Consider the following 25117-nt stretch of genomic DNA (forward strand, 5'->3'; position numbering starts at 1 on the left):
TTTGCATATTTAAATTGCAACGACGCTGACTTAACGTCGCTGGGCTGTTGGCTAACAACAATGAGGAGTGCTAGCAGTTTAAAGCGTCCTATTACCGTTTACTCGGCTTCTCTAAGGTACAGTACATAAACACGTGCAGCACTTTTAGCAGCATGTTAAAGTATTTGTGATAACTGGTGTGCAGCCTATTAAGTCGACGTGATAATTTCACGTGTGCGTAGAACAAAGTGAGCATTGCTAATGCTAACGTTAGTGAGCATATCCACTTGCCTTCGTGTCATCAAACTTACACGTCGGATGTTTTGGAGGTGCGCTTAACGTTAACATTTAAAAATGCTCGTTTGTGTAACTGAATAGGCATGTTGTTGTTTTTGTATTTCAAATATGTGTAAATATTAAAATAAGTCAACGTGTACTTTGTGTCTTTTCCAAAATCCTTTATTAGCCTTGAACTGAAAACATTGTGTTGCATTAAAGTCACTACAGTAAAGAATAAACAAGATAGGAAAACTGCCCAGTGACACTCTAGAGCACTTTGATAGATCTGTGTTCGTTAATCCTTTAAATTTTAGCTGTTTGCCATTATTCGAAAGCTCATATATGACATGTAATAGTCTTTTACTTTTTTTGTCCTAACAGGGTACTCCTTGTGCTCTTTTGTTTTTTGTAGATTTGTGTTAGAGAATTGTAAGGTCATGTTTGTATGCATGGAGCATCCTGACCTTTTCCTTCTTTACTGCCTACTGCAAGAGCAGTGAAATCTGTGTAATTTATTATCGAAATGTAGGGCTTTTTTTTTTTAACTTAAAAACTCTGAATGGAGTCACAGAAGATATTGGAGCCTTATAAAGAAGGCTACACAGCCCATTACTATAAGTCAGCCTATCAAAGTTACTAATAGGTGGAGGAAACAAAATTCTTTTCCTACGTGCGGCTACTCTGCTGCAGCCTAGTTATGCTTATCTGGAACTGTTAGTATTTTCATTATGATAATGCCATTTGTATATAATTTTTGTAAGTATAATTTTTTTAATCTATTTATTTTATTACCAACAGAATTTTTTGAAATGCAAAAGTAGCCTATTTTGACAATAAATAAAACATATAACAACACAATAGCTTTAAAAGTAGCAAAACAAACAAAAAACGACCATTTTTTCATTTTGTGGGGGTTTTTTTTGTTTGTTTTTCTGTTTGTTTTTTGGATTCGTAGTCCATTTCTTCAGGGATTGCTAATTGTTTTGTCAAAACCACCTGGAGCCACAAGAGCAGGATCAAAGAGACTCATGTGGCTCCAGAGTCGCACTCATTTAGGTCAGCACTGCATGAAATAACTCAGTTGTGTCGTTAAAAACATTTTTATATGATTTTATGTAAGTGCTGAAATATTACAAATAATGTTTTGTCATACTGGCCCTACTAGCTTTCCATTTATCGTTAATATTTTGGATTATACAACTATAAATTGTATTAAATTGCCTTAAAAAAGGATCCAATGTAATGCATTTGCCTTTATGAACCCTGCAGAAGCCCTGTAAATGTGCAGTGGGAAGCAATGTTAGTGCCTAACTGGAATCAGGAAATTTACACTTGCAATGAATGCATAACATATTGCTGAGTCTGTGAACCTTTTGTTAGAGCTGTTAGCATTAGGTTTTTATTTAGTATATTGAGGTACCTTGTATTTAAAAGAAAGCTGTGTCATTAACCATTATGTCCTTTTGCTTTTTTTAGGTTCTGAACTGTTCATCATTGCAATTTAATGCAGAAAACTCTCATTTTATTGCTTCAAAAGACTATCTGCGTAGTCCTAAATCCCCGTGCAAAACTTGTTAGATGTCAGAAATACTTCAGGTTGTGTAGGGCCTTTTCTGTCTATTCATGTGCTGAGCATCTACCTTTGTCTTTTCATGAGTTACATTTTACAAGGAAAATCTCTGCATTATCCTCGGTATCCCAAAAGCACAGTCTTCTCCCAAACTATCCTCCCTGGCTTTTCCTGCATCAAAGTTTCTCCAATCAGCCGGATATGGCAGATCAGAGGTTTCTCGTTGAATATGCCAAACGTGGCACAGCAGGATGTAAGAAATGCAAGGACAAAATCCAGAAGGGAATAGTGCGCATAGGCAAAGTTGTGCCCAACCCTTTCAGTGAGTCTGCAGGGGAGATGAAAGAGTGGTACCATGTGAAGTGTATATTCGAAAAGCTGGAAAGAGCAAGAGCCACCACAAAGAAGATCGAGGATATCACCGACCTGGAGGGCTGGGAGGAATTACAGGATGACGACAAGGAGATCATAAATAAACACGTTTCAGGTACAAAAGCCACTCAAAATGTAAAATTCACATTTTTAAAATGCTTATTATGCAGAAAAATTGTCTGTGAACATACATTTATTGTATATTTAAACCCTTCTACTGCTCACAGGCAATATTTAAAATTTTACCCATTATTGGAATCAGATCAAGCTCCTGTGTTCATAAAGTCAACAGTCAGTGAATCTCAGCTGCAGTGCACTTTTGATGTGACCTGATCTATTCTTGAAATTTCAATTCACAATCCCGCAAATCAGTTGAAGTGCAGCAGCTGACTGATATACTAGTAGTATTGTGAATACATGTAGGATACTGATATGAAACCAGTGGCCCACACACACAAGAACTCTTGTTGTTGTTGTTGCTAAAGTTGCTCGACTGCATGTTTGGTGTGGCTCACATCTTCCCGCCCAGTGTCAACTTACTTGTTGTACCCGTACAAATAATTAGATGGCCATTCAGTGAAGGCATGGCAACATGTTTACTTAATGTTTGTCAAGTGAAAGCTGCAATAATGTGTCAAAAATATTTGTCAGTAATTGACTCGCCCATTTATTTATATTTATTTATAGTTAAACTGTGTCATTAGGGAAAATGAGATTTAATTTGGATTTATGCATCTATATTAAATCTATGCAGGAGCAAACCCCTTTGAAACTCTACGCTGTAACCTGATGTATGCCTTCCTGGAAATGTAACTGAACATTATTGTAATTGTGAATTGTTTTGATTTTTTTTTTGTAATTGACTGGAAGACAGTGGATCAACTTGAAGCCAGAAATTCAACAGCTAGCATTTTGGTTGCAGCGCAAAAGAGACACAAGTATAAATGCTGTAAGCAGTGTTGGGTACCTGCATAGGTTGTGTATAGATTTAGGGCATACATGCAACTTGTGCTTTCTTTGCTTCTCTTGAGGAAAATGATTAATTTCCTGGTTTCCTTGTGTAGGCTGTTAAATGCAGGTTACAGGATAATGAACAAACAGCCGTAAAGACTGTAGGCATGTCCTGGCTTATGTATTCATATAGCATTATACAGCAAACTCTTTGATATGTAGTGTTGTGACAGTTAGGTCCCATACACATCACTTATGTGTGATCTCACTAGTATATTGTCAACATTAAATAAATAAGTTAGGGCATCTCAGGTCTTCTTTCTTCTAAAGCCACTCACCTTGTCTTGCAGACTTGATGGCCAAAGTTAATGCAAGTCCAAAAAAGAAGGTGCAGGCCAAGTTGAACACCACCGGTCAGCTGATGGCTCCCCCTGCTGACCCATCTGTCAATGCGCCAAGGAAGTTTTCAGGCTTCACTGGTGAGTTATGTCAAAATTCAAGTCACTCAGAAAAAAAGAAGAAACAGTCCTTATTAATTATTAATTTACACGTGTTAACATGCAAAGAATTCACAAGATAGTCACTAGCAGTTGTGTAAACCAAATACACACATCACTTATATGCTTCTGGGTCTTTTGTATGCATAGAATGAATGTCGTCAACCTGCCAGGGACTGCAGGTGGAAATGAGCCTGTGAGGCTAAATCTGGCAGTTTTCCATAATGGACCTAAATGCATACGTTAATTAAATTAAAATGAAAACACTTTAGAAAAGTAAACATAAACTTATGTGGGATCTTTAAAGCGGTTTTCTGTTAGTAGTTTCCCTTTGCAGCTTATAGCTCAATTACAGGTATCCACAAGTCAGCAAACTGAAGCAATAAACAGGTGGAAGCAAAACTGCTTTCATATTCCCAGTGGTGATGTAAGCCACCAGTAATAAACTGGATTGAATAGGCAGGGAAACTCGTGCACTACAGTCTGAGGGCCACGGCCAGAATAGGAATAAAAATAATATGAATATGGCGTGCTCCGAAAACAATGGTTTCAGCCAGTATCAGTGTTGTAAAGAATTTGGGCTTAAGTACAAAGGCTGACATTTTTCAGAATCCACTCCGGCCCCTTCATAGTGATCAATAAATCATGGTCTCTGCACTGTTCCCCTTCACTCTCCTCACAGCAACAAAGGCTGGCAGTTCTAGCAGCAGCCCTGGGGCGTCCTCTTCCCCTGCCAAAGCCAGCCAAGGCAGCGCGCTGGCCACCCAGCTCTGTGACCCCCAGCACAAAGACTGCCTCTTCAGAGAGTTTCGCAAGCTCTGTGCCACGGTGGCCGAAAACAACAGCTACAACACAAAGACGCAGATTATTGAAAAGTTCCTCAGGAAGGGCACAAGTGGAGGTAGCTGTCTCGCTCTTATTTTTTTCTACCTTTTTCTTTATATAGACAAAATCCAGCACGCCATCTTTATCTTTACATTTCTGTGAATTTTCTCCTTTGTCTTCAATCCTAGATAAGTTCCACGGCGATCTTTACCTGACTGTGAAATTGCTCCTGCCGGGTGTTGTGAAAAGCGTCTACAACCTCAATGACAAGCAGATTGTAAAACTCTTCAGCCGCATATTCAGGAGCAACCAGGATGACATGGTGCGCGATCTGGAGCAGGTCTGTCGTCCATAAATCGCCACTCTTACAATATTTCAGTGTTCAAAGTGGACAGACCCTTAACACGAACGCAAAATTACAGGCTCTTGACATTGTGTCTGTTTTTGTTTTGTTTTTCCTTTTAAGGGTGACGTGTCTGAGACGGTGAGGATGTTCTTTGATGACAGTAAATCATTTCCCCCGGCTGCCAAAAGTCTCCTTACCATCCAGGAAGTGGACGCATCCCTGACCCGACTTTCCCAGCTGACGAAGGAGGATGAGCAGCAGAACGAGCTGGAGGATATTGCCAAAAAGTAATAAAACACATAATCATTTTTTATATCAGTCAGGCTGAGTGTTAAATTGTTAAAAGATATGGTAATTCTTACAAATAACCCCAATAAGGCTGACCTTGGTGTTTGTAGCTGCACCTCTCCACGTGACGTCTTTGCTTTACTGCCTGTGAAAGTTCCGATAGCTCCGTAGAAGCAGGAAGACGTACTTAGAGATTCCATTTTCCAATATTTATGGTACAATTATTTCCTTCCACTTATTTTTTTTTTTCTTATGGCTTTTTCTATTGCCTGCATTTGTGTACTTTTCCCTCCTTTCTCGATTGCCTGCCTCGGGCATGTCTAACACAAACGCGTACATTATCCCAACATCTTTATGTGACATTCTCCCCTGCGCTGCAGCAGACACCAGGCTGTGTTTGTTTGTCATAAATTGCATCTTGCAAGCTGTAAACAGACATGGACATTATTTTTTTGCTGTACCAACCAAAGGGTTTGTTAGCATAATATAACATTAATAGGACAAAGCAAGTAAAGTGAACTTGCGGTGCTCAAGTGTTCGTCTTTCAGCTGCCTCTAATGAAGCAGCTTCTTTCTGAGGTGTGTGCAGCTTCCATTAATCACTTTAAGGCATTTTAATCCAATCATTTTATATTTGTCATTTGTTTGCTTTTAGATTTCTTCTTCCCAAAATGTTGTAATGCTTCAGAATGTGCTTCACAGTAATAGTCTGAATTTTCCCTTCCCCACAGATGCACCAGTAATGACCTGAAATGCATCGTTCGCCTAATTAAGCACGATTTGAAGATGAACGCTGGTGCTAAACACGTGTAAGTATCTTTGGATTATTTAGTTCTTATCTTTGAACATGACAGAGGCAGGTTTATTTTACGCAAAGATGGAAAGTCTGAATAGTGAGGCAGTTGCTTTAAAGCTGCATTAAATGTGCATTCTCTCAAATGACCAGAAGAGGGCAGCTCCTGCGGTTTCAAAAAGTCAGACTGTGAAGAAGGTTATGGAAAAACTACCCTGTGACTCCCATCATCTGTGTTTCTGTTCTTAAACTCTCATTTCAATTCTTTTTGATCACAATAACATCATTTTTGTAAGTTATGGCTCATTAGAGAGAAAAAAAGGACAAAAAAAAGTGCACACCAGGATTTTTGTGGCTGTTGGGCAACGTTATGGTGACTATGACCATCTTGTCTGTGTAATTTATGATCTTTACCAACCTTTCATTCTTTGTGGTCATAAATTCTACATTTCAGGTAAAGATATTTGGGTTTCTGTAAAAATAAACGTAATAAATCAAGGCTACAGATGCACTGAAAAAGCATGATCCTTGATCCTACAATGAGGGCATCTGTTAGGCACTGTTATGCTGCGTGAAGGCATTTAGAGAGCAGGGGTGCGCAGTAATGTTCCCAAGGGGACCACATGACAAACTGGGACTGTTGTGAAGGACTTTACCAGTAATTTATAAAGAGACAAAATTAATATCGAGCAGAATTGAGTTCAGCTTATTGCTCGTCCCTGCCCTAGAGAGAAAGGACACTGCTGTGTTTTCTCAGTCAGATCCAGCCTGTTTGTGACCTGCAGGCTGACCATCATGTGATCTGTGATTTTTATTTTTTTAATAGCAGCCTGTCATTGTTGCCTCTCTATGCAGCTTGGATGCAGTGGATCCAAACGCTTACGATGCGTTCAAGGCCTCGCGTAATCTGGGAGACGTGATTGAAAGGGTGTTAAAGAATCAGCAGGAGGCGTCCAATGGTTCAGGACCTAAGAAGCTCCTCACTATCGAGGCCTCACTTATGACCCCCGTCCAGCCCATGTTGGTAAGGATTCCTAATAAAAAGTGTCAAATTATACAGTACAGATGCACATACACACAGTGTTTGTCTGCTTTTTATCTCTGAGTCTTCATGTAAATGCAAAGCTGAGGTGTTTGAACCACAGTGATGTAAAAAAAGAGAAGAAGAAGCAGTCTCATTTAAAAACTATGTGAGCTAATTCAACTTAATTAACTCAATTAGGGAATAGAGGATGTCTGTCATCTGACCTTTCTGACCTCATAAATCACACGAGACACACATGCACAGTACAAAATTAAAATATTTACATAAGTATTAGGATACTTTTCCCCAAGCAATGGCCTCATTTATTTTGCTGATTTATTACACATGTCAGGGGACGGGACGGATGTTACCTGTGAAAATAAACCAGGATATAAATTAGGGATACAGACACGGTAACAAATTAAAAGAGAAAGTTAACCCCTGACCCCGGTGTGTGTTAGAGGGAAGTGGCGCTACAGATGAATATAAAGTTGCCTGGAGTGATCACCTTTAACCTGTGAGGAAGCAGCTCTAGCCTGGTGGGAGTGGTCTATAAGAGGATTGGGTTAATCAGGGCTTTGATTAAAATGATGTGGATCCTGTGCTGCAGCATTCACAGCCTGTCAGCCTAACTGAACACCAGAATATGGTCACTTTGTCGTACTTTGATCAAAGGCAGTGAAGTCGTCGTAGCACGGGTGTTTGTTCGCATTTCGGTACTTCCATGTTTCTCTTTAAAATAGTCTAGACAAACATCTTGTTTGTAGATTGAGCTTTGGGCATGCCTCAAGGCTTCTGCAGCAGTAAATCTTGCAACTCTTACTTTTGTTTGCCGTGGTTCACTGCAAAAACATCACAATGTAGAGATTAGAGGTGTTAAATCTGATGTGTGCTCAAAGGCTTTGTGCAGTTCTGTATGCAAGGAAAAGATGTGGATTACAGAAAATCCTCAGTTTAGAAGGTCAGCTCTTCTGTCTGTCGTCATTCATCCTGAGCACAAGTACTTTTCTGTGCAGCGGTCGTTAAGATGGCCATACATCAAGTCTAAACAAAGCAGTCCCAACTTCACACATTCACTGAGAGAATGACTGGCTATTCAGCTGAGTCACTCTGTCTGTTTGCAGCCCGCTTAAAGATTTAGCATGAGCCAAAGTTTACTTTATGTTAAGTTAAAATGTCTGAATATTTAGAGAATATAATGGGTTTTTTTGCCTGATGGTTTGTTACTCGACAGCCAGACACGCAGCAGCTGGATCCTACAGATAACTCTGCACTGCAGACACGTAACTGTCCCCAACCCGTCCTGAAGTGCAAATATTAATTCAGCATAATTTAAAACGTGTTTTACAGACCATTAAATTGCACATTACACAGCGGCCCTTTAATTACACCAAATAAAAGAAAATGGAAATGCGCTGCAGCTATCCTCGTATCGCATTTTAGGTTACAAATGATTAGCACAGGCCGTTCTCTAACGATCCACAGGCGAGCGACTTCTGTGTTATTAGTTTTAACTTGGTTCTCCTAACATGAGCTCGCAGAAGATGAAGCGCTAGATCGTCTTTCAGTGGATACAAAATAGTCATTTAGGTTGGTGTTGGGTAAATGAGTAGTCACTTTGAAGTCATGGCAATAATAAATAAATAAATAATCAATTGAATATTTTTAGTTGATATTGATGTTGTCGTGATTATTGTTGTTTCCCTTTGCTCGGTGAAACAGACGTGCAAAAAATTGTTCTTGATTTTATAGTTTTGGCCATCTTCTGTCTGTCCACATCATGTAGTTGCCTGCAAAACATGCTAATGATTAAAGAAATTCAAGGCTTTCTAATAGAGGTGGGAATCACTATACATCCCACGATACGATATTATCACAATACTTAACGCACGATACGATATTATTGCAATTTTTAAAAATATTTTGCGATATTCAGATTCTGTACATAAAGGTAAACTTTATCAATATTCATTTTATCTAACATCAAAGTCTCACACTCAGTCTTTCTCTCATTTCAGTTTTATTGTTGACAAACTGAACGGTTTGTATTACAGTCTAGTCCAACTTAACTGAACGCAACCATCTGGTACAATTATAGCTATTCTGAACTATGCAGTTTATGAAAACTATGCAGCCCCTTCAGCAACTGAAGAATTTGAAAGTAAATCAAAACAAAATATAATTTTACATTAAATAAAAAAGTTTTAAACTTAATTAAAATAAAACATGTCTTAAATTAAAATAAGTAAACTGTCATGTTTATTGCTGCCATAAAAAAAGTTAAACACATTTGGACAGTGAAGGAATGTCAGGATTCTTGCTCAGAAAAAGGATCAACATGCTCTGAAGTCAGAGCACAAAAACCTTTTTTGTAACAAAATGTCGATTTCTGCTGTCCCTGTATCGATACATTATTAGCAAACAAAATATCACGATACTACACAGTATCGATTTTCCCCCCCACCCCTACTTTCTAATGAACCAGGTGTGCTGCTGAGGTTCCCAGCAACAGAAACCCTGAAAGATCCCAGGTTTGATCCCAGGAGGAGACTTAAATGTCACCGTTTGCCCTCTTTTTGGCGTATACTGACATAAACTTAAACCCCTGAAGTTTTACAAAATTTCATCACCCTCGTGGTTTCAAACTTGGTGATTCTCTCAAAAATAACTGCATGTTTTTATTAATGGTCTCATATTGTGAAGGAAATTGTTGAATCTACTGTCAATCCTACATGATTGATAACCTTTTTTTCTTGTTTGTCTTCTTAAATCGGATCAACCTGATTAAACCTTTCATGAAAAGTAAGTTCACATAAAGCAATTAGAACTTCAGAAACGATTGTTTCCTTGTTGTGGTTTCAGGCGGAGGCGTGTAAATCCATCGAGTACGCCATGAAGAAATGCCCCAACGGGATGTACTCGGAGATCAAGTACGATGGCGAGCGCGTGCAGGTCCACAAGAACGGAGACAACTTCAGCTACTTCAGCCGCAGCCTCAAACCAGTGCTGCCTCACAAAGTCAGTCTTATCGCGCACATGCACAGACAGCACAGATGCAAATGTGCGGGCTCCCGGTCCGTGAAGCTATTTACTGATTAATGTAACAATGCTCATCAGGATGCAGAGTGTTCAGGTTTGCCCCGACAGGATTAGCAGCTTAAAGGTATTTTCCCAGCGTGAAATTCAGACATTTCCCACAGTGATTTTCCAGCATTTGCTTTCTCAGCATGATGCACAGAGATTTAAACGTACAGGAATAAATAGCTCTGCATCATGTTCATTAGCTCTTTGAAATTGCTTCTGTGCACACAAAACACACTTCACAACAATCATGAAGAAGAGGATGCCAAGCATGGCACAAGTCGGAAAAAAGCCATGTAGCTCTTGTGTTTTTCCAGGCTTCTCATGTGTAGCCTATGCTTTCTGAGGCATTTTAAAGCCTGGTACTTGTTTTTATGGTGTCTGCGGTCCACTTTTAGTCCTCTAGCCTGAAGGCTTCAGACATTTTGTCTTGAGTGACCGTCTTGTCATTGCAGCCCATCAGCCAAATGGCTAATTATGCAGCTTCAGCCGCTGTAATTAGGCAATTTATGTTAATGCTAGGTTAACATTCTGTGGGGGTGGGAATGGAGTCTAATTACAACAGTCCAAGGTACCTAATGTTCTTTATTCTGATGAATGATAACGGCGGAGAACTGTTTAGATCATCCCCCGCAGTGTTATAAAAGAGGATGGTGGGTACAAGCCTGAACCACGAGCATCAAATGTCTCGTTTGATCTTTGCTTTTTAAAACATTTTTTGGTTGAAAATAATGCACTTTATTAATGAAACCTATTGTTTTTACAGGTTTGTGCTTGTTGTAATAGTTGTTTCACATGCTACTTGTTTCCACTCAGTAACTGAGCCCCCTGTGTGTGTCCGTGTTGATGTTTCAGGTGGCCCATTTCAAAGAATACATCCCTCAGGCTTTTCCTGGTGGCCACAGCATGATACTGGATGCTGAAGTCCTCCTAATTGACACAAAGACCAGTAAACCCCTGCCCTTCGGGACCTTGGGTGTACACAAGGTGAGAACACTGCAGCCACTTTATGCTCTTTGTTTTGTCACACAGCTTTTTTTTTCCCCTTTCTCCCTCTTGCCTTTCTTGTCACCTCGCAAACCTTCCTCTCCTCTCCCTTCAGAAAGCAGCCTTTCAAGACGCCAAGGTGTGCCTTTTTGTTTTCGACTGTATCTACTTCAATGGTGTGAGTCTCATGGAGAGGTAATGCTCTTTCAATCCATCCTTTGTCTCAGAAATGACTTTGCACTTCACTGTGCAGAGTAACCCCTTATGGGGATGATGCAAGCATGTCGTTTTTAACATTAATAGGCTGCTCTGTCCTTGTGGTTTGCTCACTCGCGGTTATGTGGGTAATTTGTGGTTTTATGGAAAGATTTCACTTTATTTGCAGTCCTTTTTTCTAATGAAAGAAAATAATAACTTATTATCAGTACTCGAGCTTGTATGTGTGGAACAGGGGACTTTGAAATGATTAATGAAGGACACTGAGGACCAGTCTTCAGCATCTAGTGACCTTCAAATTCACATCCACTTGAGCAAGAGTAGTTCATGTAACAGGGTGTCTGAGGATCCTTAAAAATCAAAATTCATTTATGCAAACCTCAGAACCAGAATCACATTTATTTCCAAGTTTTAACACAAAGAAGTAATGTGACTTTGTGTAACAGTGGTGCAAAAGAAAAATATATAACGGCTACTTTCAGCTGCTCCCTTATTATATCGATGGTAGCTGTAGAGCTAATCGGAAGGTTGGGGATTGATCTTTGCTTCAGTCTGCACGCCTAGTCTGCAAGTATCCTCATACAAGATGCTGAGCCCCAGCTGTCCAGTGTGTTCATCCAAGTATAAATGTGAGTGAATGTTTGATACAAAAGCACAAAATCATGCTTGTTGTGTGCTCAGGTAGAGTTTGATTTGGTACATACTTTTTTTTTATGCCTTCCACAAATGGATTTGTCTTCCTCGCAGGAACGAACCAGAGATCTTCAATTTGTTGGACAAATACTTAAGCTGTTCTTCTATAGAGGCACTATGAGAATATGTAAATATAAATTTTCAAATGTGCAGTGGAGTCCAATGTGCAAATGTTAATGGGCTGAATAAGCATAATGGCGTGTTAATGGAAAACGGTGATTATAAAGTAAATCGGTGGAGGAGGCTTTGTTGAGCAGTTCCGCTGCAGATGGAAAGAAGCTGCTGTTTGAATGCAGTGAAGTATTGGTCCCGATGGGTTTGCAGCTTCCTGCCAGAGGGGAGTGACTCAAAAACTTTGTCCAGGGTGAAGCCTAAACCATCCACTTCACTGGGCATGGAGCCATGGGCCTCTCTTCTGTGGAAACTTCAGTTCTTTACTTTAATGATTCAGCTTCAAATGTTCCTTTTTGATAAAGCTTACAGTTATGGCTGGATCAGGTGACCTTGAATCCTTCCTTAGTTATGCTCCTATGGGCACTGACTACTGGGGGACTTCCCAGAATGCACTGAGCACTTCTCCAATACTCCCTCCTGCCAGAGGGGATTGGCTCCAGAATCTGATTGCCTGGCATCAGAGAGTTCATAAAAAGGGACCTTTTATAAGTCATAACTAGCTTTGACTAATCACCTCTCTCATGGTGATATGAGCCCCGTGAGTTTACCCACAATGCACTTTTTTAAAAATGCCCTCCTGTGTATTATCAGACAACAGATTAAACATCCAGACTTCTAGTGCTTATTTCCTCTAACTGTATGTAATATAAGTTAAACGGTGCAGTTTTCCTATTAAAGTTGTGACACGTAATGATATTTATGCTCAGAGTTGCTCATAGAAATAGTGGTATAAAGTATAAAGTTGATTTACACAGAGCTTAACTGTGTTTTCCACTCCTGAAAATTTCGTTGTACTTACTAAACTTATGAAGTTATTCTCAAAAAGTGCTGCACCCACCCTTAGATACTTCAAAGGCCTGTAACTGAGTGTTTTCGTAGTATAAAACTTTGAATGCCTTTATTGAATATACTTAAAGTTAAAAGAAGAAGCTTCTTTCAGCTGCTCCCTTATTCACAATGGGCCGCCACAGCATAGGTGGGCATATTTTGTTTTGGCTGATTTTATCTGGTGTACTAAAAATTACTGTACCAAAACATTGGCTGATTCTGTGGGGCTCAGCTGGGAGGCACTAATTGATTCTTTGTGGAATAACCCAGCTCTTTGCACAGCAGATCAGGTGAGGACTATAAAGAGCAAAAATGTGGAGGTGGGGATGCAGCAGAGGATTTTACCCGTGCGAGTGGAGTTTGAATCCCAGGCAAAGCCAGAAGTTTACAAACTTTTAGAGCACTGCGGAGAGAAAACTTGTGGATTTTTCTGTGGAAGAACTTTATCCTTTGGTATTCTTTAGTTTGTTGTTTTAAATCTTGTAAAATGTAGTTAAAAATTAACATTAACAGCTAAGTAAAATCATTGAAATCTATTGTGTGTTAGCAGCCAGGATGCAGCTCCTTAAATGGCCTGTATTTGTATAGGGCTTTACTTAGTCCCTATGGACCCCAAAGCGCTTTACACTACATTCAGTCACACACACATTCACACACTGGTGATGGCAAGCTACATTGTAGCCACAGCTGCCCTGGAGCGCACTGACAGAGGCGAAACATTTTGGAGTCACTGTTAGAGATGTTTCACTAGAAGATGTTTTAAATTAAACATCCTAAACCTTCACATTTCTGATACACAGACGAGCCTTTCTATTTTTAAATATGGAGTACCGTAAATATAGTTCCGTTTATAAATAGCACGTTTGCTTTCACGTGTCCGCTGGCTTTGTCTTCTTCAGGCCTCTGTGTGAACGCAGGAAGTTCCTGCATGACAACATGGTTGAAGTCTCCAACAGGATCCTGTTCTCAGAGATGAAGCACGTCACTGTAAGTATAACTGTGAATGTGTCTTTGTGCTGTATGCGTACACATGTTAAAAACATGTGCGTCTGTGTGTGTGTCAGAGAGCAGGGGATCTGGCGGATATGATAACTCGTGTCATCAGGGAGGGACTTGAAGGTCTGGTGCTAAAAGACGTAAAGGTGAGTTGGTTGGTTGATCAGATTTATTTACTGTTCAATTTCTCAAGTTATGCTTAAACTACGTGTAGCTGAAACATTGCGATGATGAGGCTTTATATCTGCGTGTCTTAGAGCACCTATGAGCCGGGGAAGCGCCACTGGCTGAAAGTGAAGAAGGACTATTTGAATGAAGGGGCGATGGCGGACACGGCTGACCTGGTGGTGCTGGGAGCCTTCTACGGGAAAGGCTCAAACGGTCTGTAAAGCCTTAACCATCTGCTTCATTAGGCATGGAGGCTTTTCCCCTTCTCGATGCTTTATTTTATTCACCCTGACAATTCTGTTTCGCCATAAAATGAGGTGATTTAAGCCATTTTCACACATTTAATGGATCACTGAACTATAGACATTACTCAACAAAAGCACATGTGGGAATGCAAAGACCTCATTGCACTATACCATCCAAATAGAGCACTTTTCTCTGGTTTATTTGTGATCTTTACACGTTTTAAAAGTAGAATGGAGGCAGAGCCTAAAGCTGTCAGGGCCTCTCTTCTGTGGAAGCTCCAGCTTGTGTTCAGGAGACAGATACCATCTTTACTTTAATGATTCGGCTTCAAATGTTCCTTTTTGATAAAGCTTACAGTTATGGCTGGATCAGGTGACTCAACTATTCCTTAGTTATACTCCTATGGACTCAGACTGCTTGGACATTTCCCATAATGCACCGAGCACTTCTCCCGTCACCCCTTTTCTCTCCTGGTGTGGTTAAATGCCGCGACTGCATGCTGTTAACTTTTGACTGATTTCTCTTTATTTTGTTGTCTCTTTCTATTCTTTTTGTTTTACGCCCTCTTGTGGTGGATAGCTGTTCCTGCTTCCTGTAAAAGGGGATTTCTTTGTTCCTACTGTCACCAAGTACAGGCTTATACTGGGTTGTCGTGAATTGGAACTACAAAAATAGAATTGAATTGAACTGAACTGAAATGTCTGACGCAGTCAGGACATTAAAGGCCTTTAACAAAGTGACATCTGATTGCGATGATCTGTGCAGTGCGAGTACAGCTTGTGTGTAATAGTCCAGTTAATCCACACACGCTTCAGTCAGGCAGCTACTTTACTTGAACAATTTTTTTCCAGCAGTGAGAATTAGTCTGATGCGAAATCTCTCCTGCTGTGTGCTGCAGGGGGAAAAGGACAGCTTCAGATGATTTCCTGACTGTATTCTCCAGACATTTGTTGGAGTTAATGTATGAAAACAGCTTTGAACGATTAAGACCGTTTTACTTTTGCCCCCAACTTTTAATGTTGCTGTGAAAGACGGGGTCAAGCCTTCTGCAGGTGTGACACTTCACGTTCAGCCACAAAGCGAAAATATAAATACAAGATTCTTGCATGTATTATGTTGAGATAGGATGATGAAATTAACAAGACAGCTCCATTACTCTGGGAAAACATAACCAAATTGGAGGATTTCATATGAAAAATGTGCAGATACAGGCTGTTACATAAGGAGAAGATGCCAATGGGTGAAATAGAGAAGCAGGTGAGATTTGAAGCAGGGGCCATTGAGGAGGCTGGTTAATGAGTGTGCAGCAACATAACAAACACAACGAGAAAGGTACAAGTTTTCAAAGCGTGCTTAATGAAACGACTCGTGTAGTTGAAAACGAGCTAATAGAGCAGAAACAATAAATCAGATGAAACGCTTGTCGTAAGAGGCTGTAGGAAGTGAGTGGGAAGGAGAAAAAAAGATCATTTGAAGAGGCAGGTTTTGAGAAGTCGGTGCTGGTGGAGAGAGTTCTCCTAATGCTTGCGTGTCTTCTTCTACCCACCAGGGGGCATCATGTCCAGTTTTCTAATGGGCTGTTACGACCCAGACTCCAAGAAATGGTGCACAGTCACCAAGTGCTCCGGAGGCTACGATGACGCCATGTTGGCGAGGCTCCAGAAAGAGCTGGATGTGATCAAAATCAGCAAGGTCAGAGAGAATCCACTTAGAGGTTAACCAGGAATATTGAGCTGATATCATAAAATTGAAAATTAATCTTTTGTGTGTCTGTGCGTGTTTGTGTCTTAATGTAGGAGCCAAGCAAAATCCCTAGCTGGTTGAAAATCATCAAGAACTATTATCCAGATTTCATTATCCGCGATCCTGAGGTGAGATGTCACTACTCAGCACATTTGGATTTCCCAGCGGGCCTGTTCACGCAGAGCACAGTTGTATATCTGGATACTGCACACCCTTTGAATGAAATTAGAAGTTGAAAGCGTCTCTTGCGCGTATCCACGGGAATTCCTTTAAATGAATTACCCCCGAAACGCTCCGAGATAATGACGGGCTCTGAGATGGGATGTGTTTTTAATGCATGCAGTGACCCTTTGTGGCTTTTGTATATGATTATGTGTTTCCTGTGCTACAGAAAGCACCTGTGTGGGAGATCACAGGCGCAGAGTTTTCCAAATCGGAAATGCACACCGCTGATGGCATCTCCATCCGCTTCCCCCGCATGACGAGAATCCGCGATGACAAGGACTGGAAGAGCGCCACCAACTTGCACCAGCTTAAAGTAGGATATCAGCGTTTTTGATTTGTAGCGCTTGAGAAACAATTAGCCGCTGCTCAGTGATGAAGTTTTATTGAGACGGCACAAAAGACGTTTTAGAAATCAGCCATTCATTTAAAACTGAGGCATATCTTCTAGGGATGCTTGTTGCTAATTGCTTTCTATTGTAAAATATGATAGGGGAAAAATGGGAGGATGTGTAGTAATACAGGTGACGGGAGGAATGAAATAATTAATGCCACTGTTAAACAAAGCACCCAGGGGGACAGCATGAAGTATGATTGAAGCAGCGGGGAGGAGGAGCAAATTTGCAGTCTTCTCGCGAGTATTGACGGATGAGTTGAAATATTGGCCGAGGCAGTAAAACATGCCTGGGCTTAATTATTTGAATCCGGCACGGGTCTTCAATCTCCACTGACACAGAACATTACATCTCTTGGCCGAAGCCCATGTTGTCATTTCATCACTCTGCACAGGAGCTGTACCGCATATCGAAGGAGAACTGCGACTTCAAAGTGACAGCAGGTCCGTCTACGTCCAACGATGACAAGGGCTCATCGGGGGGTGACAGCGGAGGAAGCTCGCCATCATCCACCTCCAACAAAGGCGCTCCGCCCAAGAAGACGAGTAAGTTCCCAAGTCACGTACATAAAGGGAAATGAAATTGTTGTTGTGTGTTCGGATTCACCTAAGATTAGGTTTGAGTTACACTTAATACTTTAAAAAGTGAAGATTCAAATGACCTCAATTTATTTGTGGTTAAAGACTCTTGTTTTTAATTTTTGGAAACTTCCCTTTAAAATCCCACCAATGGTATTGATACAGCTTTGTTTACATAATCAGTAAATTCATAACCTTGTATTTGAGGCAGAATAGTTATTGTTAAAATGTTTGAGGCCTCATTGTTTCATTGTAACTGGGTTAAAGTTTAGCATCTTTGCACACACAATAAGTAAAACCCTCCAGTTATAATCGAGGTGATGCTTTGACTGTGTCTGCAACACAAATGTGCAGAATATGCACTGAGCTTGTTGACAGTCTGGCCTGAGACTGATGAGGGACCCTGAGATTTCAAATGAATCGCTTTCAACTTGCAGGCGTCTCTGCCCTTCCTGGAAACACCCACATAAAGAAAAAGTAGTCTCCATCATGCAGATGTTTATTTAAGAAAATTCCATAAATGCATATGTGAGATTTTAAGATTTATCTGCAGGTCAGTGGACATTTATTAGAGCAATACTTTTTTCCCCCTGAAGATAATTTTTTTTTTTTTAAACCAGTAAATTGTTTTCCACCAATGAAAATAGAATTTTACACATAAACATGTATTGAACTCTTTACTTCATTAACACTTACATAAACCAAACACTCCTGTCTAGATTCTGCAGGTTTGCTCGCATCGTGCAAAACTTTATTTATAAATATTTGCATGATGCTTTAACTGTTTTAAACTTAGTTTATGCAACTAAACACAACATTTCAGAAACTTCTAATACAGGAAATAATATTTCTTATCGTAACTAATCAACTGCAGTAATTTAATAGTGATATCTTATAGTAAAGCACCTCTGTTCACCTTTAATGTCTCTACTTAAAGAAGCAGGCTCACACAGATATGTTCATATGCATGTCCTTTATTCTAGACATTGGTTCATAATTGAAGTTAATATAATGCAGAAATACATTTGTGGTGCAAATGCTGCTTTGTTTTAAGTGTAATCAATAACATGCACTCTGCAGGCAGCAGCACTCCACCCAAAGCCAAGGCGGTGAAATCCCAGCCTCGCACTCCCAGCTCAGACGCACCCAGTGCTAAGAAGGTAATGTTCTTTAATGTAGCAAATGAGATGTAAAGTTTCATCGTTACAGAACACGAGAATTGCACAAGGCACAAAGCTGCAGTGATGACCTAACGTTAGACTGTTTCTTATCAGGTGAAGAAGAGTGAGAGTGTCCACAGCAACGGACAAACTAAAGCAAAAGCTACCTCACAAAAACTGGAGCCAAGGAATGACAAGGTTAGTAACACAACGTGTGTTTAAATGTGTTCTGTGGACACAAACAAATGCTATTTAGGATTATTAAACAAAATCCATCTTTAAGTTTCTTTTACGGTCTGACAATCATAAAACAAAGTAACTGTTTGTTAAAAGCTGTAATCCTGTCTTCTGAAATTAGTGTGTCAGTGCATTGTTTATGGCTTTGACAGGTTATAGATTACAATACTCAGAGGCCAGCTGACTAATAAAATCTTGACAGTTTTAAAACTTTTTTTCTCGTTTTCAGTACAGTGTTAAAGATACAAATATTCCAGTTTAGTGGCTCTTTATATTTGCAACTCTGGTAACTGCTGTCAAAGGAAAGGGCAGGGGAACGTTTAACCGGCTTATCGACTGTTTTTGAAGCTAAAATTATGCCAATAATTCCCAATTTCTGAAGAAAAGTTTACATGTACAATGAGATACAATGTATAAGAGGTCATTAACTGAATCAGGTCAACAGGCCAGTTTGTGCTGAGTATTGGCCGAGCAGTCGCTGTGATTGTTAGACCCAACTTGAATGTTTATTCACATCCAGGTCTGACCTTTACAGAGTTTGTCTTCACTCTGTGAAATATGGCCACCTCACTAACACCATTCCACTATCTCAAGCAATCACAAGCTCTGCTGATCAGCTACTCAAAGCAGGTGAAAAGGAAACTGGCTGTTTATTGTTCCTTAATTACTGCCACAATAGTTTATATTTCAACAAGGCCTGGGTGTGACGACAACAAATTCAGAGTTTGTAAATCCATCTTTGGACGTGAAGAGATTCTGTTAGAGGTTAGAGTTGGACTGATATTAATCACAGACTGAGCTCTACAAAGCCTTTTTATGTCTTTATATCAAATAGTCTTTTTCTTCATCATTTCCATCAGTGACTTGGTAATATTACACAGCCTGAACAGTGCAGAAAAGCAGAGCACTTTGCTCCCTTGAATGTAGGGAAAGTATTGCTGCAGGGTGTCTGTTCTGCTGACCTCACCGTTTTCCCCGTAGACGCTGCTGGACATCTTCAGCGGCGTGAAGCTTTTCCTGCCCGACTCGGTGCAGGACTTTAACAAGCTGAGGCGATACTTCGTGGCGTACGACGGGGACCTCGTGCCAGATTACGACGCAGCCTCCGCCACGCACACTCTGGCCGAACCCGAAGAACAGAGCCAGGCTCAGAAAGTGACCCCCAGCTGGATCTGGGAATGTATCCGCAAGAGGCGTGTCGTAGCTCCCTGTTAATAAAAGAGGAGGAAACTACATTTTATACACTGCTTTCACCCAGCCATGAACTGCTGGTTTTCTGGTGATGTTATTTGTTCAGAGGGCAGCTCTAAGTTTGGGGATGTTACCGTGACACCAGGGACTGTCTATGTTTTCAAATGCCACTGCTCTCAGGTCATTTTAATTTATTCTTTTTGAACCTTTCTGCATTCTGCTCATGCGGACCAACAGATGCAACACACAGTTCACGTTTAGGTTGGAGGTAGAGTGCTAGATTAGTCTATGATTATGAGGTGTAGAATATTTTGTAACAATGTAGAATATAGCCTCTAAATCATGAGTAACGTACAGTTTGACACTGATTTTACACACAAGTCTAGGATATTGACCAGTTTTGTTTTTTTAAAATAAGCATCAAGCAATACTTTCGACTGCCTGAAGAACACTCTGATATTAAAGCTCAGCTCCTGCACTGAAAACAAACAAATCTGTCTGCCATTAGGAATAAACAAACCTGACAAAGACAATAAAAATGTCCCTGTAACATCATTCTAGCGTGTCTCATTTTCATCAGTTTGTGTTTGGAGCGTCGCACTGATTTGCATTGGAGCCACTTGCAATAAAAACTGTGGTGTCACAGAGATGAATCTCTAATGGCATAAATGCTGGCCTCCGAAGCTACAAGTTATGAACATGCGCAAATCTCCGGAGAGCTCTGCTTGTGCCAGATTTCCCCAAAACCATACAGAGAGAATTTGTTTTAAAAAGGCGTTGCTTCAGCTAAACCAAATACACTTCCCTTTCTCAATCGTGAGACTCCTTGTATGATCCAGTGAAATGCTGAGAGGTTTTTTCCCTTCAGCCTGCTGCATCAGAATGGCTTTCAGGGATAATTCAGATTTGCCTTTTTCATCCGTGGGATACTTCAGGCTATGAGGTGGCTTTAATTAAATGTTCGAACGTATTCACACTCTGAGAAGAATTCGCATGAGCCTACCCAGCTCTGCCTGAAAGAAACACGAGAAAAGCCTTTATATTCCTCCCGCTTTTCCAACAGGTAAGAATAAAATCTCAGGCCAGTATGCCAAAGCTGCAGCAGATGACTGACAGAGCATGACGCCGGCAGTATCTAAATAGGTCAATTTTGTAGCTAATAACCGTGGCGACCGTTTTTAATTGGAATAAAGTTTAGTTATCGCTTGAATGCTAGCAGAGTACTTCAAAAAGACATTTTCTCCCAAATTCGACCCAGAAACATGCGTGTACCTTTGGTGTGACATTTATGCAGAGGATTACGGCTGCTCTCATCAGGAATCCGTCTCATCCAGCTTCCTCTTTCCCAAGGACCCTTTTTCTGAGCGACTCCACCACTGCAAGTCAAATTCCTCTTTGATGTGACAAGGCTAAGAAACAGAGCACATGACAGTTGATTTAGACCTAGTTAAACACAACGCTGCCACAATATTAAATATTCACTGGCTCGGTTCATTCTGAAGCTGCTTTGTTTCCGCTGACGTCTTTTATAACTCCAGAGCAAAAAATGCAGAGTGAATTTCCTCCCATTATTTTTAATAAAAATGTTGGTTTACATGTCAAAGGAATATCAGTGATCGTTATTAAACCCGAGAGGATACGTTCAAACTAAGATGCTATCAAAACAAATTCAGTTGTGAAATGAAAGTAATCCCCACTGAGACATGTTTTAGTGCAGTTTCAGAAATAATCTGCATTTACTAACAAACAGAGGCCTGTGTTTGAAAATTACAGTGAAAATCCCACTGAAGAAGACCAAAGGTGACCTCATATGGTGCTGGGAAAAAAAGGGATGACAGACCAACTCATTTCTCATGGTGGATGAACTTAAGAAATCGCTGTTTAAATTACTTAATAACAAGAATTGGGCACAAGACTGAATTTATTTTGAATCTTCGCTTGGTGGTGGTAGCATCATGCCCTGTTTTGCTGCCAGTGCTACTCGTACATTGCAGTAGATGGAATAATGAAGGAAAACTACCTCCAAATTCTTCAACAGCACCTCAAATCAGCAGCTAGACAGATGAAACTTTATGTAGAATTGGGATCAACACAATGACCCCAAACAAACATCAAAACTGGTTTTGTAATGGATAAAGCAACATTATGTTACTGGAATAGCCTTCCCAGTTTAAATACAGGAGGAGTGTGGAAGCTAAACAAAAATGTAAGTGATCCTTATCCCCACTAATAGGTTTCTCCTTTGCCCATGCTCCTCTTCTCCAGAAATTTTACTCAAATCTGATCTGGTAGTGTTTTTAATCTCGAGGACAAACAAACGGAAAACGTTCCTCGCCTTGGCTCATGTCTCGGCGGAGGAATAAAACATATCTTTATCAAACCAGACCGGTTTTTTAAAGGGCAAACACGACTTCAAAGTCTCCATTTTAACAAGATGTTTTGACAACAATGAAACCCCTCGACAGAATCAACACTGAGCTGGTTGCTCTGCAAGTTAATGCTGTTTCTTGTACCTGTCTGGAAGACTTGATCAGCTTTGCAGAGCGCAGACTGGGCCGGCTGACAGCCGCTGCCTTCTCTACTCGCTCCAGCAGGATCCTGGTTCTCGGGATGTGACTCCACGAAACGCCGAGGCCGGGCTGCACTTCCCCGCTGCCACTTCTCGTTACATGGTTTGTTACCTGTGGGCCCAGACACCATCGTGTTAGTTTCTTCCCTCACTCTCAAGAGATTATCGCACCATGCTTTGGTACAGCTTCCCACGCGTAACACAAGCTTTAGAAGACGGAAAATATAAGTGGGACAAGCAGATCGTCCCACTTATATTGAAATGGGACATCATCAGGCTACCAAATGATCTTTATCTCCCTTCAAATAACTTCATCACTTGAGGTGAAGATCAGTTTTCTTTGGTGCATGCTTTTTAAATGTGCATACTCCTTTTTTTAAACATAATTAAAAACCTGCAGTTCACTAAACAGGGTTGATTTTACTTTAAAACTATTGTTTTGAATTATTATAATCATATTTATTAACCCAAAAAAGCAGTAAAATGTTTAGTTTTCTCAGAAAGAATAACAAGAAGAAGTAGTTTGTGTAGACTTTAGATTGACACTGCAAGTGCATCTTGCATTTAGAGCAGCACACATCAAAGACTGAGTCATCCGTACCAAAGCAGCAACGTTGAAGTCCTTTGCCATCGTCTTAAGAGCTCCTGCCACTTGTATCATCAAGGACATGCCTGGAGGCAAAGGAAGTTGTAGAGAGGTTAGTTCATGTACAGAATACTCTCAGGCTCTGTCACAGGAACTTTCAAAGCAATTCAACAGTAGCAGCTCAAGCTAAATTTATTACAGCGAAATTTACATTCCTAAAAATTGCTGGAGTTGACTTAAAAAAGCTGCGGTTGCTTGTTGAAGCTTGTAGCGATGCCTATGACGGATCTGTCACTTTAGGTACAGACATTTGTATTTCACCAGTGCATCGAACTGTAAACGCTTGTTGTTCCAAAGTTTCCTAATAAAAATCTGCAAAAGTAGCAAGCTAACCTTTACATTTGGTGCTGACATATTAGCAGGCTAACCGATGGCTGTTGTCTTGGTATAGCACTACCAAATAAGCTTGGTCGCAGCTGACAAAATAAAACGACAAAAGCATGTGGTGGTGGTAATCATGTGGCAGGAAGTAACTACAGATGGTGCACTCATTTCCAGTCATTTTAAGGCTGAAATGGTGCATGAAATATAAGGAACACTCTTTAATTGTAGCGAGTATAAAAGTCACACGGATCATATCAACGTTGACATTTTCACCTTCCTCTATTTTTTAAAATGCATTTTTAATGTTTTTCAGTTGCTTCCTGATTTTGCTTTTAAATTTATCATCTTGTGATCTGTTGCATGTTTAATATCTTACCAAATTCATAACCATAACAATCCAAACATTACTCTGTGCTTTAAATATTCCTTAATTAAAACCTTAAAAATGTTACCTTTTTCTTCAGAAGTAATATGAACTCTACTGTGTGCCTAAACCCAAATTACTGGATACAAATTTTCCACTGTGCTGTTCATTACTGTAATTAGTTGAGCACAGCAGCAGTGTGCCCGAGCTCACAAATTACATTTGGAATTATAATCCAGCAGTAAAGGGCTGACTCCTTTTCTAAGGAGTGCATTGGAAACATTCAATGAATTACACAGACGGTGGGCTGTAAAAACCAAAGACGCCCTTATTTACTGAAAGGAGTGCATTTGCTTCATCTATAAAGAGGACCTATTATGCTTTTCTTATTTTCTGCTGGATGCTCATATTTAAACGCAGCATTTAAATGATCTCGAGCTTCAACCTGCTCTGAAGACTGTTTTCTACTCTCAGCTCTGGATGACGTGAGCGAGTGTGGATAACTTTAATATGGCTTCCTCACCAACACTCCTCTCTCACTGTTGTTTGCCTGAAGCACATGTGTTAAACTCAAGGTCTGTGGGCCAAATCCAGTCCTTTGCTAATTTTAATGTGGCCTATCAATCAGGGTAGTTTCTGGAAAACTGCAGGCTGTAGGTTTACTAACATTCCCAAAAGTAAGCTAAACAAACACCTCCTACTGTCAGTAGTTGTTCTTGATTGAACAGAATCATGGTTATGCAACTTTTTCCATTTTTATTTTTTATATGCATTCAAACTTAAAATCAATGATTTGTTTACCCTTTTAATCCATTAACACATCACTGAACTACATAAACTATAAGGATAAATGAACAATACCACCTACACCTCATACCTACAGGAAGTGTAGATGTAAGAAATTTCACACAGTGGCATCTTATTACCATACCGTGCGTACGGGATTATTTTTTAAAACGAAAACAGGAAATCTCCGTTTTCAAAAATACCCGTGTACGTGTTGACGTAGCCTTAGCCAAATACTTCTGTACATGTAGTACCTCCAGCTAAAACTGAGTTTGACAACCCTGGTTTAAAGGAAGGTGGCCTTAAAGGAAGAGGAGCTAAATACATGTAAACGTACCATATTTTTCAGACTATAAGACGCACTTAAAATCCTTTAATTTTCTCAAAAATCGACAGTGCGCTTTATAATCCGGTGCATCTAATGTATGAATTCTGGTTGTACTTACTGACTTCGAACCGATTTTATGTGGTACACAGCACTCAAAAATCTGTCAAAAAATGTTTTAGTACGACTTTGGTAAGCTACGAAGCCGTGTCACTTGATGGTGTCAGAGCATTAGGGCTACCATAGTCAGGAGCCTCCCAGAGTA

The 25117-nt window shown here is 40.2% G+C and overlaps 2 protein-coding genes across 2 annotated transcripts in view; one reads left to right on the top strand and one right to left on the bottom strand.

Annotated features, from left to right (window-relative positions):
- lig3 (ligase III, DNA, ATP-dependent) lies at positions 1 to 20393 on the top strand. Its single transcript, XM_006785119.3, has 21 exons — positions 1 to 116; positions 1735 to 2315; positions 3502 to 3630; positions 4331 to 4549; positions 4662 to 4813; positions 4940 to 5106; positions 5838 to 5915; positions 6755 to 6923; positions 9786 to 9941; positions 10860 to 10991; positions 11107 to 11186; positions 13802 to 13889; positions 13967 to 14044; positions 14156 to 14279; positions 15862 to 16004; positions 16109 to 16183; positions 16447 to 16593; positions 17067 to 17217; positions 18331 to 18410; positions 18525 to 18608; positions 19629 to 20393. Exons 2-21 carry the CDS (start codon positions 1763 to 1765, stop codon positions 19860 to 19862), a joined length of 3039 nt encoding a protein of 1012 aa, XP_006785182.2. The 5' UTR covers positions 1 to 116; positions 1735 to 1762; the 3' UTR covers positions 19863 to 20393.
- The window catches only part of rad51d (RAD51 paralog D), a 25503-nt gene continuing 18599 nt past the window's right edge, over positions 18214 to 25117 (bottom strand). Inside the window, exons 8-11 of the mRNA XM_006785118.3 lie at positions 23009 to 23079; positions 22352 to 22519; positions 21111 to 21247; positions 18214 to 19855 (exon numbers count right to left, since the gene is read on the bottom strand). Coding sequence (XP_006785181.1) covers positions 21152 to 21247; positions 22352 to 22519; positions 23009 to 23079 — 335 coding nt within the window. The 3' untranslated portion in view covers positions 18214 to 19855; positions 21111 to 21151. The remainder of the gene's footprint in view (positions 19856 to 21110; positions 21248 to 22351; positions 22520 to 23008; positions 23080 to 25117) is intronic.

This window comes from Neolamprologus brichardi, chromosome 10 (genome assembly GCF_056152115.1).
Source record: "Neolamprologus brichardi isolate AB-2024 chromosome 10, ASM5615211v1, whole genome shotgun sequence".
Lineage (NCBI taxonomy): Eukaryota > Metazoa > Chordata > Actinopteri > Cichliformes > Cichlidae > Neolamprologus > Neolamprologus brichardi.